General features: G+C 35.7%; 2 protein-coding genes across 2 annotated transcripts in view; both read left to right on the top strand.

Annotated features, from left to right (window-relative positions):
- opn8c (opsin 8, group member c) overlaps window positions 1-5,282 on the top strand; it is a 112,351-nt gene extending 107,069 nt beyond the window's left edge. The window contains 1 exon segment of the mRNA XM_039693556.2: window positions 3-5,282. Within this exon segment, the coding sequence (XP_039549490.2) occupies window positions 3-106 (104 nt within the window). The 3' untranslated portion in view covers window positions 107-5,282.
- A 3,233-nt stretch (window positions 5,283-8,515) lies between these two features.
- Window positions 8,516-19,544, top strand: part of tagapb (T cell activation RhoGTPase activating protein b) — a 31,491-nt gene continuing 20,462 nt past the window's right edge. The window contains exon 1 of the mRNA XM_039692799.2: window positions 8,516-8,659. Coding sequence (XP_039548733.2) covers window positions 8,612-8,659 — 48 coding nt within the window. The 5' untranslated portion in view covers window positions 8,516-8,611. The remainder of the gene's footprint in view (window positions 8,660-19,544) is intronic.

The raw sequence follows: 19,544 nt of genomic DNA, 5'->3' as shown, positions 1-19,544 counted from the left end.
AACAGGTCTGTTTAGTCACATGGTCTGCTGGGTCTCCAACATACAACTGAAACAAACCAATGGTGAGCAGAGGGTTGATTGTCAGTTCTTACCAACCTCAACCTAAGATTGAAATTGTTTCATTTATCTAAACCTTTATATTTTGTCCAGTACTGTCCATTAAGTATCTGAGTTATTTTAAAAACGGTAATTTTAAGACCACAAAAGACCTTTAAATTCGAATGAATGTGATTGCCAAAGTATGATCCTGCCACATGTATACATTACATACTGTATTTTATTGCTGTTTATGTAGGCTATTGTTTGAACAAAGTGTAATGTACTGGTATAAGTGTTAAAGGGGGGTTGATTGCGATTTCACTTTTTTCATTTTAAATAGTGTGTAATGTTGCTGTTGGTGCATGAACAGTATGTGCGAAGTTGCAGCGCTGAAAGTTCAGTGTAAGTAGAGATATCGTCTTTTAAAAATCAGGAAGTATATTGCCTACAAAAACGACTCGATTGGGACTACAGCTGGGTTTTAGACGTCACTAACCCACACATTTGCATCAACCTTCCCTCTGGAATATGCAAAAAAGGGCATCCGCATATTTCTGCGGCACATTGAGTGTGTTATGTTCACCCAGCTGTCAGGTCTTCTGTGTTTGAGCTTCCCACGGACGCTCTACTTCATCAACAATGGATACAATTTAAGTTTGAATGTGTTCCTGAAAATGACGGTCGTAATCTAGCTCTCTGTGCTGCATATTTTACGGATTCAACGCCGGATTCAACAAGAAACTGTTACTAAAACATGAAGCAGTTCCAACTTTAAAACCAGAGACAGCAGTTGTTGGGCCACAACCTGTAAGTAGGCTAAGACTTCATCATTTTAAATGTTTTTTTCATGTATAATTCCAGATGTAGCCTTGTGTTTTATTTTTTTCTAGTTATTTTGTGTCTACGACAAACGCGTACAAACATTATGGACCTGAATTTTGTATAAGTACTAATGTTGTAAATGCATTTTTCATGTGCTTTATGATGTTATTTTCGATTTGATTAAGAACGTAATCTAATTCCAACGCTGTTTGTGTTTAACATTAGTAGCCAGTCAGTTGTTATTGTTGCCAGTCAGATGCCATTGTGTGAAAAGAAATGTGTATAAAGTTAAAAAATGTAGCAAATTATCATTCAGAAACGTTTATTAAGAGCCGTGTGTGGTGAGGTTCTGTTTGACTCTCTTCATTGTGGCTTTCTTGGTCTGATTCTGCCTCAAACTGATACTGCAGTTCAACATTATTATTTACCTTATTTACATCTGGACATGCACATGAGCTCATGACATGCACGTTTCGCCCGTAAAGGAAATGGGCATTAATCTTCCGGACAACGTGAGCGACAGTTTAGCCAATCACAACACACCAGGCCAAACTAACCAATCTGAGCCAACTGCCTGTTTCTGAGGGAGTGGTTTCACAGAACCAGGAAGTCAACCGCTCGTTCGAGGACAGAGGAGAGTGCTGCTGACAATAAAGGTGAAGTTTTGAGAAATAAGACTTTTAAAAAAGAAAAACCACGAATACATGTTATATTGCACCCCATAAATACAATAATGCCAAAGAAAAAAAACAGTCAACCCCCCCTATAATGTTGCAAAATTTAATGTTGTATTTATTTTCTTTTACATTTATTGTATTGTTTACTGCATTAATCAGGCTAAACCAATCAACCCTTTTACCAAAGTTTTTGTAAGGAGAAAATATTTGATGACTTTGTAGGTAGCATTGTCGAATCACAGCAAGAAGGCCCCTTGTTTGAGTCCTGCCTGAGCCAGCTGGCCTTTCTGTATAATTTGTGTATTTTCCCTTTGCTGCATCCATTCAGGGTATTTCTCTGCATATGACCTGAGATGCTGGAATAGTCTCCAGTGGCCCTACAGAGGACAAGTAGTTTGGACAAATAAACCCCTTTCACACAGAGATTACGGAAAATACACGAAAAATGTGACCTGGGATTGTTTGATTTCGGTTCATTCGCACTGCCAGTGATTTGCCGGGATCTGTGAGTGCGTTCACACACAACCCGTAAAGATCCCGGAAAGACACATGACGTCAGGATGAGACGTGTAACGTACGCGTCGAAAACATGTACACGTGCATACCGTTCCACAAAGCTGGTGAACGATTTCAGCTTCAGCGCAGATAGCGAGGAGCTTCTGGTCTCGGCTTCATTCCAGTTTGCAAACATTTGTTCGTCCTTTCTTTGTGGATGACGAACACAAACTTCCTTCTAAGAGCAAAAGAGTCGCGCGATGGCAAAGCGTCATCACTATGACACACACCTTTCGGAATTGGTCCTGGCTTTTGTTTACACAGCGCACGTTCCGGGACTGATTCTGGCAATGTTACTAGGTCCCCAGCCTGGCATCGATGCCGGTATCAATTCCGGGTCGTGTTTGCGTTCACACAGAAGGCGTTCTGGCAAATTCTCTGGATCAACACACTGTGTGAAAGGGGCTATAGATTAATATTATCATTGTAATAGTAGCTTGTAGCCCACAAGCATAAATGCACCTTTTTAAGGATGTGCCGATCCAATAACAGTTTCAATTGCTTTCTGGAAAAGGTGTTGTATCTTCTGATGGTATGTTAAAGTGTGTACTTTTTTCATTGTAGTGCTACCTATCGCTAGGCAATCTCTATGTTAAAGGGGTGGTAAAGTATGATTTGATTTTTCTAACTTTAGTTAGTGTGTAATGTTGCTGTTTGAGCATAAACAACATTATCAAAGTTACAATGCTCCAAGTTCAAAGCAAAAGAAGATATTTGCTTCTAAAGAAAAGGACTACAACAAACGGCTGGTAGGGACTACATGACATTCCTCCCGTGTTAGTGACATCACAAACTCTAAAATGTACATAAACCCCGCCCCGGGAACTGGTAATCACACCACCAGCCTCACGCCGTTCTCCCGCGGCCCATCCTGCTCGCCACAGTAAACATAATGAATGGCGACTGTAGAACACAAAAGCCGAATCCCGGACATTTTCATTTCATTTTCACGGAGACTCACAAGTAGCCTAGACTTGTTGTTTAACTACTGGGCTCTGTTACCGGTAGGCGTGGCCTCCTAGGGCAGCGAAGCAAGTGCATTCTGGGAGTTGTTGTCTTTCAAAAATAAATTTTCTGTCTTTTCTTAGTCTAGAAATCTCCAAATTCAAAAATAATCTCACATTTCTTCTACATAAATGACCCATTTTAAATACCTTTCCAGAGGAGAAGTATCCCTTTAAGTAAATTTGGCTACTTTGTAATTTTACTGATCAAAGATATGAGCAAACTGCTTCAAAGCGCATCCTTCCATGATTAAATTCATATTGCTGCGAATATTTATCCGTGTCAGCTAGATGCGCATGTGCGAGCGGTGCACGATCATGGTCTACTGATAACGAGATTAAGCAGCTGAAAAAGAAAGCTGCAAACTGTACATTTTTGACTGGAGAAGCTTATGTTATAGACCATTTCACAAGATGTAAACAACACTGGTCCAGAAGCACTTCCTGTTTCAGTTTGTAACTGTTTTCTTTATTTCAAATGTAAAGAAAACATCTTAAAGATGTTTGTTTAACTTTTTGATTCAGTTTTAAATGTTCTGTTGGTTGTATTTTATCCCAGCTTTTATGTAGTGTTAAAAAACTGAAACAGGAAGTGCTTCTGGACCAGTGTTGTTTACATCTTGTGAAATGGTCTATAGGTGTTAGGGGTAAACAGTTAAAGACCCAGAACCAGATGATGACTGAAGACCTGGAGTCAGAATTATAATAAATTAAAGAAAAGTTTTACTGAATATAGTTCATCAGCTACACTTTAGTCTAACTGTGAAGTAAGGCTTTAACAAAGAAATGTTACCTTAAACTATTGACTTCAATGACCCCTTTATGTTTTAACATGTTGAAGACCTTTCTCAAACACAAAACAAGTCCCTATTTCATTTCTGGAAGCCGGGCTAAATTAGCAAGCAACTGTTACTGCATTCAGATACCAAATACAGACATTAAAGAATGGAAATAACATTTCAGCAATCACACTGGTAACTTCTATGACAAAGTAAAATCTCACAAGCCTAGAGAAGTCATTTCTTATAATTTGATATTTAGAAGGGAAATATTGATTAATACCTTGATTATAATAACTCATTACTCATACATTGTAGCAGCAGTGGTACACCCCCTTCATAGGTTATATATATTTTCCTGCATGACATTATCAACATTTCCTACTCATTATTCTTCAGAACTGGCTTTGACATCACAACATTACCCTTTACTGTTAACAGGTTGCATGTTAGACAAGAGCATCGGCTGTTTTTAGTTTCAGTTGTATTGAATAATTCAAAAGCCATTTTAACTTTTCTAAATTTTGGTAACACTGACTTTCATGACAGGGCATGAATTATTCTAATACTAACACAGTTACTTCAAGATTAGTGAATATATGAACTAATCATAAACCAATGAAGAGAAACTGTTACCTACAACAGGAGTCATACTGAGTCATGAATAACAGCAGCCTTAAACATTTTAGTACTTTTGATAGTTCATGCATTAATTAGCATTTAGGGATCAACTAAATCAACCAGTCTCCGTAAGAATAAATAAAAAATAATTTCAATTTGAATTAAACAGATAATTAATATTCCCAATTTAAACTTTAATATCATAACCTGCTATCTGCAGCTTTGTGACAAATAGGAATAGCATATGGTTTTTTTAACCATTAATTACACAGATCCGTCTAATCAAACGTGGAAAATAGATTAATATCTAGCACTAATCAATTTAATTTGATCTTAACTGTTTTCTGATTGTTAGTTTATTTTGGCCTATGTTTAGTTTTCTTCCTGGTACTACAGGGTTTGTTAGTGACACTTATTAGTGGTGCACTCAGTGCTTGCTGTTTTTCTATGGTGATGCCATAGACAGTAAAAGAAAGGGTAATGCTGGTATTTTAATCTCATAGATGTTGACTTTTTTGGTAAACAAAAATGAATAATTAAAGACGTGTACATGTATGTTGTATTTGTGATGTTTCGGGAGGTTATGTGCAATAATTTTCCTATATTTGTGTGCACTGTTGTTTAAATATATATGCTTCAATTAGTATTAGCTTATTGCTTATTCCCTATTGTACATGTAAACGTATCTTATGTGTGTCTTTACGGGTATGTTTGGACTTTGTTTTAAGTCCATACACAGTATGTTTAATTGTATAAATAAAAATAAAAGAATCATTTCTACCTTTGTATTATAATTATTATTTTTTTTACCATGGGTGTAAAGGAATAAGGATGGCACTCTTATTGTATATGTTTATTCATATTTTAGTTAATGATTTGTAAGTGCTTCATTGTGTCATGACTTTACTTGAGGAGGCACATCATAATTAATGCATTATTAACTAACGATACACTAACAGAAACTAATGGCTTGTTAATCCATCATTATGTCATGACTTTAGGGGGCTTTTACACTGGACTCGTTTGCTGCGGTCCGAGCCCGAGCGCGTTTGTTCGCGGCGCCCAAACATAGCTTTGGTGTGGTTTTACTGTAACACTCAACTTGATTCTATCGAACCCTGGTGCATTTGCGTGCATATTACATCATCGCAAATGTGCACGACGCATGATAGAAAACAGAACACGGGTCAAAATTGTGTTTTTTATTAATTCGCTGCTATTATTCGCAGTTGAGTGAACAATACAGGTTTACTGCTTGTGTGACATAAGGTGGCCTTCTGCTGTTTGCAAACTGATTCTTTTGAGGAGAAAGTGGATTTCCAAATTTGTTGTCCTAATTTCACACGCAATGCAAGAATACACTGCAGGCTCACACTCGCTCGTACCCAAGACAATTTATCAACACTATCATCCCTTGAGTGTTCTATTTAACTGAACGCATGCGCAGGTCACTTTACTTCCTGAACAAATGTGCACCCGAGTCCGTGCTGCTTTCACATTCACTCGAACCACAGTAAGGTTTGGGAGTATCCGAACTCAGACCACCTCTTCCAGGTTGTCTCAGGTTCGGAACCCCAGTGCACACAGCGTTCACATTAGCGATTGTTCATGCGAACCATGCCCCGTTCCAAACTAAACTGCCAGTGTGAAAGCCCCCTTACTTGAGGGGGCACATCATTACTAACTCAAGATTAACTAACCATACACTAACATAAAGTAATGGCTTGTTAATACATGATAGTGTCATGACTTTACTTGAGGGGGCACATTATTATTATTATTTCTAACTCATCATTAATTACTTATAAAGTAACAAGAATTCATGACTTGTTAATGTATCATAATTTCATGACTTTACTTGAGGGGGCACATTATTACTAACTCATCATTAATTGCTTATAAAGTAACAAGAATTCATGATTAGTTGATGTATCATAATGTCATGACTTTACTTGAGGGGGCACATTATTACTAACTCATCATTAATTGCTTATAAAGTAACAAGAATTCATGATTAGTTAATGTATCATAATGTCATGACTTTACCTGAGGGGGCACATTATTACTAACTCATCATTAATTACTTATAAAGTAACAAAAATCATGACTTGTCAATGTATCATGTCATGATTTTACTTGAGGGGGCACATTATTACTAGCTGATCATTAATTACTTATAAAGTAACAAGAATTCATGATTAGTTAATGTATCATAATGGCATGACTTTACTTGAGGGGGCACATTATTACTAACTCATCATTAATTGCTTATAAAGTAACAAGAATTCATGATTACTTAATGTATCATAATGTCATGACTTTACCTGAGGGGGCACATTATTACTAACTCATCATTAATTACTTATAAAGTAACAAAAAATCATGACTTGTTAATGTATCATAATGTCATGACTTTACTTGAGGGGGCACATTATTACTAACTCATCATTAATTACTTAAAAAAAAAGTAACAAGAATTCATGATTAGTTAATGTATCATAATGTCATGACTTTACTTGAGGGGGCACATTCTTACTAACTCATCATTAATTGCTTATAAAGTAACAAGAATTCATGATTAGTTAATGTATCATAATGTCATGACTTTACTTGAGGGGGCACATTATTACTAACTCATCATTAATTGCTTATAAAGTAACAAGAATTCATGATTAGTTAATGTATCATAATGTCACGACTTTACCTGAGTGGGCACATTATTACTGACTCATCATTAATTACTTATAAAATAACATGTATTCATGACTTGTTAATCACTGTGTCATTGTGTCATTTCTTGTCTTGGCCCTCCAAGAGTACATCTTTAAAAAGTTATCAATAACACATATTCTATACATATTTAGTTCTTCTCTATCAGATATCATTTGGTACTTTTCGCTGGTTTGTAAAGTGGAAGAGCAGAGATGCTGTGTCCGAATTTGGATGGAGAAGGAAGAGCAAGAAAACAAGACTAACATCTGACTGCATTGTGACATAATGACACCCACAAAATAGCCACAGAAATAACCATCATCTGTGTTAACACTGATTTTATTTTGAAAATTGCATCTGTTTAATGGATATGATAGTGTAGGTATTTCTCTCTTGATGGCAGCAGTGGAATCACTTAAAACAGAATGAGATTAAATTGTTTTTTAATTATGTATGCATCATTGTGTGTTCAATGTGTAAGGTTAAATCTAAATATTGCAAGACATCTAGTGTCATTCAATGATGTTTGTGATAGTTGCTGGCGGGAAACTTATGAACAATTTTACATTGTGGACTTTTGAAACATCGTTCTTCTGATCTAGAACATGTTTGATTTAGTTTACCCCAAAGTGTTAATTAATAGGCTCCATTAATTAACAAACATGTAACGTGTAGTTAAGATGCTATTTTCATGCAGGAATTCATATGACTCATGTTGTAGTTAGTTCTTCATTAGTACATGTCTTAACTCATCATTAGTTCATAAAGAAATTATTAATGCAGGAATTAGTACATGATTATTTGTGTACCGTTATTGTAATATAAGTGTTACCAAAATGTCTATGTCCTAACAAATGTCTTCAGTGCACATCCTTTGAAGTGTTTCATTTCTGTGCTATATTCTAGTATCACCAAACAGAACTGCAAAATAAAGATTCTTTTGCATACGTACTTACTGTCTCTATGGTTTTGTGCCCGAAAAGTTCAGGTGGGGTTGTTGGGTGAGTTAAGGACATTCTCGTTCTCCTGTTGTTTAAACAGCTAAACCAGTGTTGTTCTTGTGAGAGCTGATCATCATTAGCTTGTAAACGGGGAGCAGCAGCTTTAATTGTGTCAGAGCAAACATGGCTGAAAAAGCCCAAAGAACAAGTGGCAGCCACAGCAGGCAGGTTTGGTCCAGGTCAAGCGGAACCACTCTCTCCTCCCATTTGTCCTCCATTGTTCTCAGGCTCATTAGTTACTGCTGAAGATGCCTGTTAGGCGAAGCCAGGGTTCATTTCAAACTGGATCGCAAGCAGGGTGCTGAAAACTCTTCTCAAAGGCTCTAGTTTTGGAAAAGTACATTCGGGATAAACAGTGTGGGACTCTGGAAGCGGGTGGTGCTGGTAAAAGGTCTCTCAGAATGAGAAGGAGAGGAAGTTATGATGGCACCACTGCCCCCATACAGCCAGTGAGTACCTCTGAGGGTGGGGATATCAAAGGTTTTGCTTACTTTTTTAAAATACAAATTTGTTATGAGTCCATTTTATGGGTCAATAAACAAAATGTATAGACCCATATCTATCTATCTATCTATCTATCTATCTATCTATCTATCTATCTATCTATCTATCTATCTATCTATCTATCTATCTATCTATCTATCTATCTATCTATCTATCTATCTACCATGTTTACCATGTCTTAGAGTATCACAATAATATCATATTGTGAATTTAGTATTGTGATATGGATCGAATTGTGACTTGAGGTTATCATTACATTCTGTAATGTTTTGTTATTTATATTAACTTTACAACTTTGACACTATTATATATTTGTATCATGTTTTATACATGATGTGGACTCAAGTTGTAGACTTGTATTACAGTTGTTCTCCGTCGCTTTGGTGCATTTCTCACATTCACAGCATTCACAAGTGTAGTTAATTTGGACTGATTTGACATAAGCAAATGATAATGTTATAAAACAGCAGTGAGTTGTATGAAAGCAATTGATGCATGTCCAAAAGCATTTGCAATTTGTTGGAAGGAATGAGAAACTGCTACTATGATGTGCACAAATGACAAAATGTTGTGGAGGTTGAACTAACTGTTGTGCAAATGTAAAGAGTGATGTGAGAATTGCACCAAAGCGACTCTAAAGAAATGCAGAAAAACTGTAAGTGGCCTATTTTATTCTGTAATATATGACCAACTTCTAAAATAACCAATTACAAATAAGCACTTACTAGCATGTTAATAAATGTTATAGCATTACTGTATCAGAAAATTATTGATTGATTGATTGATTGATTGATTGATTGATTGATTGATTGATTGACTGATTATCATTCATTCATTCAATCATTTATTCATACAGCACTTATTGGCATGCCAAACTTTTGTCACCCTAGTTTGATTCTATCAGAAAGTAATACAGTAACACACACACACACACACACACACACATATATATATATATATATATATATATAAATATATATATTTTTATATATATATATACATACAGTATATATATATATATATATATTATTTGTTTATTTATTTATCCTAAATAATTATGAATAGGTTTTTCAAACATTTATTTAATATTTATATGATTTTATCATTATTATTATTAATTGGTTTGATTATGCTTACCTATTAAAATTATAGTTCACTTTTGGGAAAAAAAAAAAAAAAACTTTTGCTGATAATTTACTCACCCCCATATCATCCAAGATGTCCATGTCTTTCTTTCTGCAGTCGAAAAGAAATTAAGGGTTTTGATGAAAACATTCCAGAATTTTTATCCATATAATGTTCTCCATATAAACTGTTCAAAGGGCTTTAAATGATTCCAGACGATGAATAAGTGTCTTATCAAGCGAAATGATCACTCATTTAAAAAAAAATTAACAAAGTTTAAGTTTTATAAGCTCAAATGGTCGCCTTGCTCTGTACTGCGATGCACGTTTGTGACTCTCCTGTCCAAACTCGTTCATCTAAATAAACAAATCTTTTTCCCAGTCATTTGGTTCATTCAACGAACGAAATGAACGAATTGACTCATTTTGATGAACGAGTTCCAACAGGAGAGTCTTGAAGGCGACCATTTGAGCTCATAAAACTTAAACCTTGTTTAAAAAAAAAAAAAAAAAAAAAAATGAGCGATCGTTTCGCTTGATAAGACCATTATTCATCGTCTGGAATCTTTTAAAGCCCTTTGAACAGTTTGCAGTTTGCACTGAAACTCTCATTTGGACCTTGAACCGTTTGGTTCCCACTGAAGTCCATTATGTGGAGAAAAATCCTGGAATGTTTTAATCAAAAACCTTAATTTCTTTTCGATTCAAGAAAGAATGACATGGACATCTTGAATGACATGGGGGTGAGTAAATTATCAGCAAAAGTTTTTTTTTTTTTTTTTTTTTTTTTTTAAAGTGAACCTCTCCTTTAAGAAAGTGAACTCTTATGTTTCCTACAGTGATAAGTACTGGTTATAGTGAAACACTGTGAGTGGAGTCTGACTTGCCATAACTTGAAGACTTCTGTATATAGTAAAGAATACCAAATCAAATAGAGAAATGGCATAGAACTGAATAAAGTGATTTTGTTTCTCCTTTTTAAAGCCAGAGTCCTTTGCCAATCTCAGACAGACTGATAAATTGGCTCCATGATGAATGAAACAGAATGAAATGAAACAGACTTGTTTTTCACTGGCTGCGTGAACAAGTGAGCATTGTTTGAGGCAGCATAATTGCCCTAGAATGCAATAGTGCGGAAGAAGGTTCCAGAAAGGCTCTGTAATCATGCCATGTTGCATTAATATATACTAAATAGCTGATGCATGCTGTGCTTGAATAGTTTTTGTCTCTAGTGGGACTCATGTTGAGATTCTTACACCCTGATGATATGTGAATATTAAAGTGAATACTAAAAGAAAATGCTCAATTGTTCACATATGAATGCATAATTAATTACATATGCACAATGACGGTTTGTACAATCATTTTTTAAATGCGACTTCTTTATCCAACATGCATTTATTGGCAAATTCTAGACAGGTCTATTTGTATTTTATAATGAATTGGTTAGAAAAAAAAATGTCAAACAATTTTTTTGGCTTTACAAAAGACATTTTGATAATTCACCATTCACCGTTCATTCACCGTTAAAAACACTTAAGTCACACTTATGTTTGAATTCCATAGGCCTATGTCAAACCAAGTAAGTATACAAAAAGTATTTGGACATTTTCTAGTAGTCAAATATTTGGAGAATATGTCCATAATGGCCCTAATAACAGCCGATATTAAGATGCATTTTGGCTGATCGGATCGCAAGTGGACTACGCTAAAACGTTTTTGAACGAGCTTGTTCACTTTCGACCACTTCCAGAGGTAGTTGAAAACCATATATTTATTCGCACATAGACCCTACCCTCGAAGAAATCAGGACATAAGTGGTTGAATAGTGGACAAAAGAGACGGATTAAAACACCGGGTGTAAAATTGTTTGCGCCTCCTTCGTCTACTTGTGATCCGATCGACCAAAGCGCATCTTACAGTAATACCAGGTGTGAACAGGGCAATGTAATGAACTCCACCTGTGGTTACTCTGCTAGGAAATGTAAAATCTAACATTGTTCTTACTAAGAATTTTTTTGTTAACTTTACTTAATGTCCAATAATTTGTTGAACTTGCTTAAAATTTCTTAGTAATCTGTACTGTTTGCACGGTATGCCTTCGTTTATTCAAAAACCTTGTAAACATTACTTGACTGGTTTGAGTACCATTTTTTTACCATATACAGTATAGACCCCTTTTCAGTTGGTAAACATGGTGACGTTTGTTTTGTGGGCGGAGCTTAGGTGGAGGCAGAAAGATCCCTCTGGCCGCTTCACTAACGCTAGTTAACAAGTATTGTTAGCTTGTTTTATAACATTGACAATACGATGTTATCTTAATGTGTAAGGTCACTCAGTGTCCAGGACCGCGATTGTTATTTTAGATAACTACTATTTTAGATGTTATTAAAGTTATTTTTAATGGACGGAACCAAATTGGCCAACCCGTAGCCGCCTACACACTCAATGCATGGACGATCTGACAGGATTTACGTCACGTTACCTCGGTTGAGTGGCCTGACTTCTACCGTAAAGTGAAACGGAGGGCATATAAATCTTTGGATCCCTAGAACTATGTGCTGAATGGTCCTGTACAAGACTTGTGTGCACGATCCGCAGTTCTGCCGAGCCAGCGCTGAGACGACGGCAATGTAAAGAGTGACATTACGGTGCGATTTTAATCATGTGAATATTTTCTAGAAATAAAAATTTCATTTCATTTCATTTTTCATCAATTCTAGCACCAAACAACACAACAAGATGACATTTAATAATAGTAACAATAATTTAAGCTCCTTATTATGTAGCCGAATCTGTGTTGGTTTGTATTGGCTGCCTCCAGTTTTCACTTTGTTTTGTCTCCAGCTAGCACCGCGACGTAACCGTGACGTCGGCGCAAAAGGAGTCTGTATAATTTGTTTTTAATGATTTAATTAATTGACGTTGCAATTTTTTATTTAGATTTTTTTAATTTTTTTGCGGTAAGTATAACCCCAGTAACGATAGCAAATAATATTGTAATGGTAAAATAAGGCTAAAAATAGAAAAACAAAGCAATTCATTTATTCATGCCACAATGCACTCTGGGAGTACACTCTGGGAGTACACTTCCTCAGATCTCAGACAGAAGTAAGTTGACTAAACATAAATGACTAAGTAAGAACAACTTGATTCCATTAAGTTATGCTTACTTAATGAATTTAAGGCAATGAGTTTGCATAATAAAATTAAGTAAACTGAACTAATTTTTACACTGTATAGGGCCAGATGGCCACATGGTGAAAAATTAGCGCTGAGAAGGCGGGGACGGTTATTTTTGCATGCATTTGCAGGAGTTTCCTTTTTAGATTCAAAATGTATGGGAGGAGAGTATTAAAATGAATCACACAAGATGACTAAGGTTTGTGTTAGTCAATTTACTGGTATTTGCACCATTATTTACCACCCCAAAAAAGCACGTCTTAAAAGCGCGGGTTGAGTTACATTAGTAGTTTGTTGGGTAACACTTTACAATACGTGTGCACTAATAAGCATTAATTCATGCTTAACTAATGCACAGATAATACTGAATTAATTTGTAACTAATGATTATTTAAGCTATTCATTAATGATTACCACATTAGAAACTAATTAAGAGTCTGTAAGTTTAATGTATTAGTTCATACATGAATTGTTATTGATTAAATATGTAATTGTGGATTAATTCCATAATAAGTCATTTTTTTTAACTAATAGCGTTAATTAATATGTTAATTACCAGAATTAGCCAACGCCTTGTATTTCAACTTCCAGGTAATATGACAGGTATACTAATATGCATTAATACATGATTAATTACTTCATTGTTAATGCAAATTCATGTGCAAATTACTACAATTACTAAATGACTAGTTAATAATGACGTACCCCATCAAGTAAAGTCATAACATAATGATAGCTTTGCAAATCATTAGCTAATGATTAATTTAAGCAGACAACTGGAAGTTGAAGTGCATAGCTTTGACTAATTGTGGTAATTATTAACACATTAATTTACACTATTAGTTAATAAAATATGTTGTTAAGGAATTATTACACAATGACACATTGAATTATTAGCAATTCGTGTATTACTTAATCTATTAACCATATTGACTCTTTATTAGTTGCTGATGCAGTAATCATCAATTAATGGTTTAGTTCTTCATTAGTTATACATTAACTTATGATTATCTGTGCATTAGTTAAGGATGAATTAATGCACATTAGTGCACCCGTATTGTAAAGTGTTACCGTTTGTTGTTACCAAGCTTTTTTTTTTTTTATTGTCCAAGCTTTATCTGCTTTTTGTCTGCTTTATCCAGATCAAACGCGTTTATGGTAAGGGGTGTGATATTTCCCACGCTCGAAGCTGTTGACCAATCACAACACACAGTCCAGCCGGCCAATCAGAGCACGTTGCACATTTAAAATGTAATTCCAAAATGGCTCCTATAAATAAAGTTCTAAGAAAACATCTAGGCTGAGTTGTTTGCAAATGCCACTGGTTTGATATTTTGAATGTCAATGGGATTTTGTGACCTTAAGTGACCAAATGAGTTTTGGGTCCACTGGATTTAGCCTGTCACTGAAGCCAAATCAGTGGAGATCGCTGACAAGTAGTGTGATTAAAAACAAAAGAAGACAAAAGAGGAGGTTTAATTTTGCATAAAGTGTAAATGACCCTTGCTTAGATTAATGAACCTTTGCAAAGAAGGGGTGAAAAATGCAGCTCAGTCAGAGCCAAATCCAGACCTAAAAAGGGAACAGAATGTTCAGCCTCATTTTAGATGTTGAGTGGTTTACAAAACCTGTTTATTTGATGGGAAATAATGAGAACTGCGCTTGAAAGATCAGGGAGTGTTTTCACCAATAGAGGTCATTCATTCCTTTACCAACAGGAGGTGCACAAACAAAGCAGTTATGTTTAAGTGAAAAGATGATTGCAGAATTAATAACTTCTAAGAAAAAACAATGTGCTGAAATGTCCTGTTGTGCATTTGTATGGCCTGCAATGGGAGTATGTAAATGTCTCTTATACTGCCTTTAAAACACATTAACCTGCACATCTCTTAAAGGTCTGCTTGTTTACCATCTCTTCTGGCCTCGGTTACTATGGAAACAGGAAAGCAGCCGGCCATTTCCTTTCTTTAAATACATAATCCCGTACGATCAAACTGTCGTGTAAACTGATGGGATGCTGACGGCTTTGACAACTCGTTCTCTTATTTAAGTCTAATCCATAAGCCATGGCATATTTTAGTTTGCAACGACTCCAATTAGGTCATTATTTAGTTTATTCATATTCCTATTTTATTATTATCAATGCAAAGCTGCTTTGAAATAGCTTTAAAAGCACTATTTAAATAAAGGTGACTTGACTTTAGCTGTAAACACATTTTGTGGATGAGGTTTGTCATCACATGTACAAGGTGCAAGATGATTTTTGATAATGTTACTAATACTAATAAAGAATGCATTCCAATAAACTAATAAATAAACGGTTCTGTCACGGTGTGGGTTTTGTGTCTTGTGTCTTGTTCCTTGTTCTTGTCTGTCACGTGATTCCATGTTTGTCATGTAATCCTGCCATGTGTCTCGTCATTAATTGTTTCCTCAGTGTCCACAGGCGTTCCTTGTCTTGGTCATCAGCCCAGGTGTTTACCACGCCCCTTGTTATCTTGTTTAGCTTGTCTGCTTGTGTATTTATACCTCTGTGTTTCAGCTGGTTTGTCAGTTGTTGTTGTTTGTAGCTGGTTCTTGTGCCTGTCCTGAGTTCATGTTCTTTTGTTTTGTCCTGGATTACCTGTTTATTAAATTAATGCTTGCAATTGGATTCTCTCCGCTTCACTCCTGACTCAATATTACAGGTGCATTTAAGAAATATGATTGAAATGATGTGCAATCACATGATATTAAGACTTAATGTTGACAGTAAATTGTCTAGCTGTGTCACATTACCATTACATGTTTATAGATGCAGTGTACTTATTAAACTCTGTGTTGAGTGTAATTAATTACTGTAACTTAATTGATTTTCCTTTGAAAGATGTAAAGTAAGGGATTACTCTTAATTTTTCAGTAATTTAATAAATACTGAATAGATCACAACAATTCTAGCCTACATAAAACAATAGGAGACTTAACATCAACATTTAATGTCTTATGTTTAAAAGGATGTTTTAATGTAACCTTCGTTTAAATACTTGGTCAGTTGAAAAATAGTTTATGCAATTTTATATATTTTTTTACAAATGCAGCTTCGTGTCTGTCCTTGTATTCTGCCGTACAAAGGCAAAAACGCCGTAACATCATGTTTGGTCAAAAATGAGTTCGTGTCATTTTTGTGGTATTTGAGACCTCCTTTATCATGTGTAGGCCTATAAATGTCGTTATTCAATTTGATTGTTTTAACGAGAAAATAAAGGGCTATCACAACCGTAACATCCAAAACCATATGAGAAACCAAGGCAGAACGCCGTATCAGCTGTTACGGCTCTTAGCCTTTGTTCCAGCACGCTGATCGTTGAGTTAAAGCTGCAATACCTAAGATTTAGATGCCGCTAGAGGGCGCTACATTCAAAACAACAACAATGGCTTTGCTTGATGACGACGTGGAGGAACGCGGAATGATGGGAACTGTTGTTTTCAACTCCACCGTGGATAAATCAGTCAGACGGGAATCGAAAATTAGTTGTCATGGATGAGTTGAAGTTCGATTTCTATAAACGTTGCGTTTAATGACATGCTTGTTTTTCATTAAACTGAAATAACCGCGCAAGAAAAGTCAGGTTTAAAAGTAAATTAGTTATCACAGATGTTACTGTACGAGTCACTGGACGAAGCTATGGTGGAGAGGGTTTGAAGGGGCAGGTCTCTTGCAAGGATTTGACGTGGCTGGTCCTCCTTGGTAACTTTATAAAAATAAAAAATCAATTTAATGTACATTTGACACATCTTTTCATGTCGTGTAAGTATTCAACCACAGCTACAGTTTCACAAAATTAACGATAAGGGGGTCGCACACCGGACGAGAAGCTGCAGCGCCGCGTCTCACCACATAATTATTCGAACACATTATTATCTATAAGTGTAACGTTACACATACCGGCAGCGCCATTCGGCGTCTGTCCGCGGCGCCCAGCAACGCCTCAATCAGGACCGTGTTCAAAATCCTGCTGCGCCACAGAGCGCCATTTACACAGTTTTATATAAAATTTTAATTATTTTTGTCTCAAACCGTTGCTAATGGATCCTGACTTCGCCCTATGCTGCAATATGCATTTAGTTTTGCAGTCATTTACAGAAATCAGCTGCTTGAATGACAATTGCTGATGTTATTAGATTTTTCAGGTGAGATTCTCAATTCATTCAGTGAACGGATGATCTGAGGTAAAGTTTTCAGAATGCAGACTCAGCAACGATTGTATTTAATTGTACAGTACAATCATAACATAGAACAGACATAGAACAGACATTATCTTCATTTTCTGTCATTAAACATAACAATATTCCTGGCCATACAATGATGAGAAAGTGCGCGTCTGGTGTGCGATGCTGTGGAGTTGTCCTAAACGTGTCGCGGCGCTTCTCGTCCGGTGTGCGACCCCCTTTACAGCCAACAGTTCACATTCCGAGAATAAATGAAAAGAACAATTGTGCTCCATTCCATAACAAATGCGCGAAACAAGCTGTCGTTTGTTAGACGCGAAACAAGCTGTCGTTTGATTAACGCTAACGCACAACTACCGCATTTGTCCAGGACTACACGTAGTACGAGCGGAAACCGAGGTAAGCGGATATGACGCGATTGACTCGCGACTCCCAGCTCACCCCTGCTCACACGTCCCGTTTCCTTGGTTAAAATCTCAAATTTCTCGCGATTTAAATATTGTTTGAAACATATGGAATATTGTGAGTTATCATCTTTACTAAATGTATAACACTGGTGACATCTAAACAAATGTGGACCAACGTGATTAGTCTTGTCGGTTGGAGTAATGTTGTTTTGGCCACTTTGTTTGATGTAATCACAACAATTTAATGTAAGCAAGAATGGGACTTGAACTCGGGTCTTCTTGATTAAAGCCCAACGCTTTATCAATTGAGCCACTGAGTCTGTTAAGTTCAAGGGTTTATTGGATGGGTTTTGGTTTGGTTTTATTTGTTGGAAAAAATAAATTTAAAAATATAATTTGACACAAGAGGGCAGTATAGCCCTATTTATGGTTTTGTTAAACCGTGACATCTACACGTTTTCCAAAGTGGACCAACGTGATTATTTCACGTCTTGTCGTGATACCGGGTTGGGCACTTGAAGTTACAGGAGTCCCGTTGCTAAACAACGGAACTAGGTCGAGTATTTAAAAGGTTATGGTTAACAAGGTTAACGCGGCTTAACGTCGACGTTGTTTTAGCGTAACTTTTGCTCAAACGAGGAGCTGGGGGACCCCCGGAAAATAGACATTTTACTCATTAGGCTGCTTCATTAAAAATGTGACATTTAGACGTTTTCTTCGGCGTGGATCAAGGAAAATGAATCCTTTTCACCTTGAAAATAATAAATGTTTTTTGCATTTTAAAAAATAGACCATTTCTCAGTGATCGTCAATAAAACAAAATCCCATTTTTTCCCAACCAATAGTATGGAGAATAGCGAGCAAAAATTGATTATATGTCAGTTACTGCCTTTTGCCTTTGCACGACTGCTTATTTTTGGCACATGATACAAAGGCAGAGTACAGTAACTGCCAAAAAAGGGTCAAAGTTGAATTTTGAGCTCAAGATTTTTTGCATACAAACTTTTCTTCATTATAGCAACTAATTGTCAAATTTTGGGAGTCCTACCTATAATACTTTTGTCTGGACAGAACAGAAATTTAAAGTCATTTTTCTCAGTTTCACACTCTAGCGAGTTAAGGTCTTTTGCCTTTGCAGGACAGTATTGTTCAGCTGGTTGAGGTTGATATGGGATTTAGAGTAATAAGAAATACAATACTTTTTTAGAGAGAGTACTTAATACAGTAATATACAGTTGTAATTACAATTTGCAGCTACAAAAATGAATCATGGGTCTTGTAATTTTCATTTAAAAAATGAAGGTGATGTTGTGTATATGTATATTTTACAGAAAAAAAAATGTGGTTCAGTGTTGTATAGGAAAAAAAATGAGAACATTTCACTAATAAAACCAAGAGATGCATTTTTCTATTTTTTTTAAGGAAACATACACAATTTTGAGGCTTGAATTGAGAAACCGATTAAGCTGATAAAATTAAGGAAAAAAATGGCTACCAATTTATTTTAAGAGAATTAGTTTTGTTAGTTTGCGGCATGCTTTGCACATTGCGGGTAATGGAGAGGAAAAATTGAAATTAAGTGTTATTTATTATGTTTTTGAGTAAAGGGAAACATCTGTTAATGTTTAACGTTCAGTTATGTTTAACATTTTAAAGAGTTTCTAATATGTTGAAGTTTTGATCGTTACCATTGTGCAGAAGAGTAGGGCTTATTGTAAGGTTGTGATTAACTGCTTGTGTTGATAATATGAAACATTATTTGTTATAATGCTAATAGAGTAGAAAGTTTGAGTATTTGCTGTGCAAATGCAAGCAGGTTATTAATAATGCAATAGTAAAGCCAAATATAAACAGTTTATTTTCATCCACTCCATTTCACACATTTTTGAGCATCAATTTACAATAAA

The sequence above is a fragment of the Pimephales promelas genome, chromosome 13 (genome assembly GCF_988280905.1).
Source record: "Pimephales promelas chromosome 13, fPimPro1.hap1.1, whole genome shotgun sequence".
Classification (NCBI taxonomy): Eukaryota; Metazoa; Chordata; class Actinopteri; order Cypriniformes; family Leuciscidae; genus Pimephales; species Pimephales promelas.
This window is presented reverse-complemented; position numbering and strand designations above follow the sequence as displayed.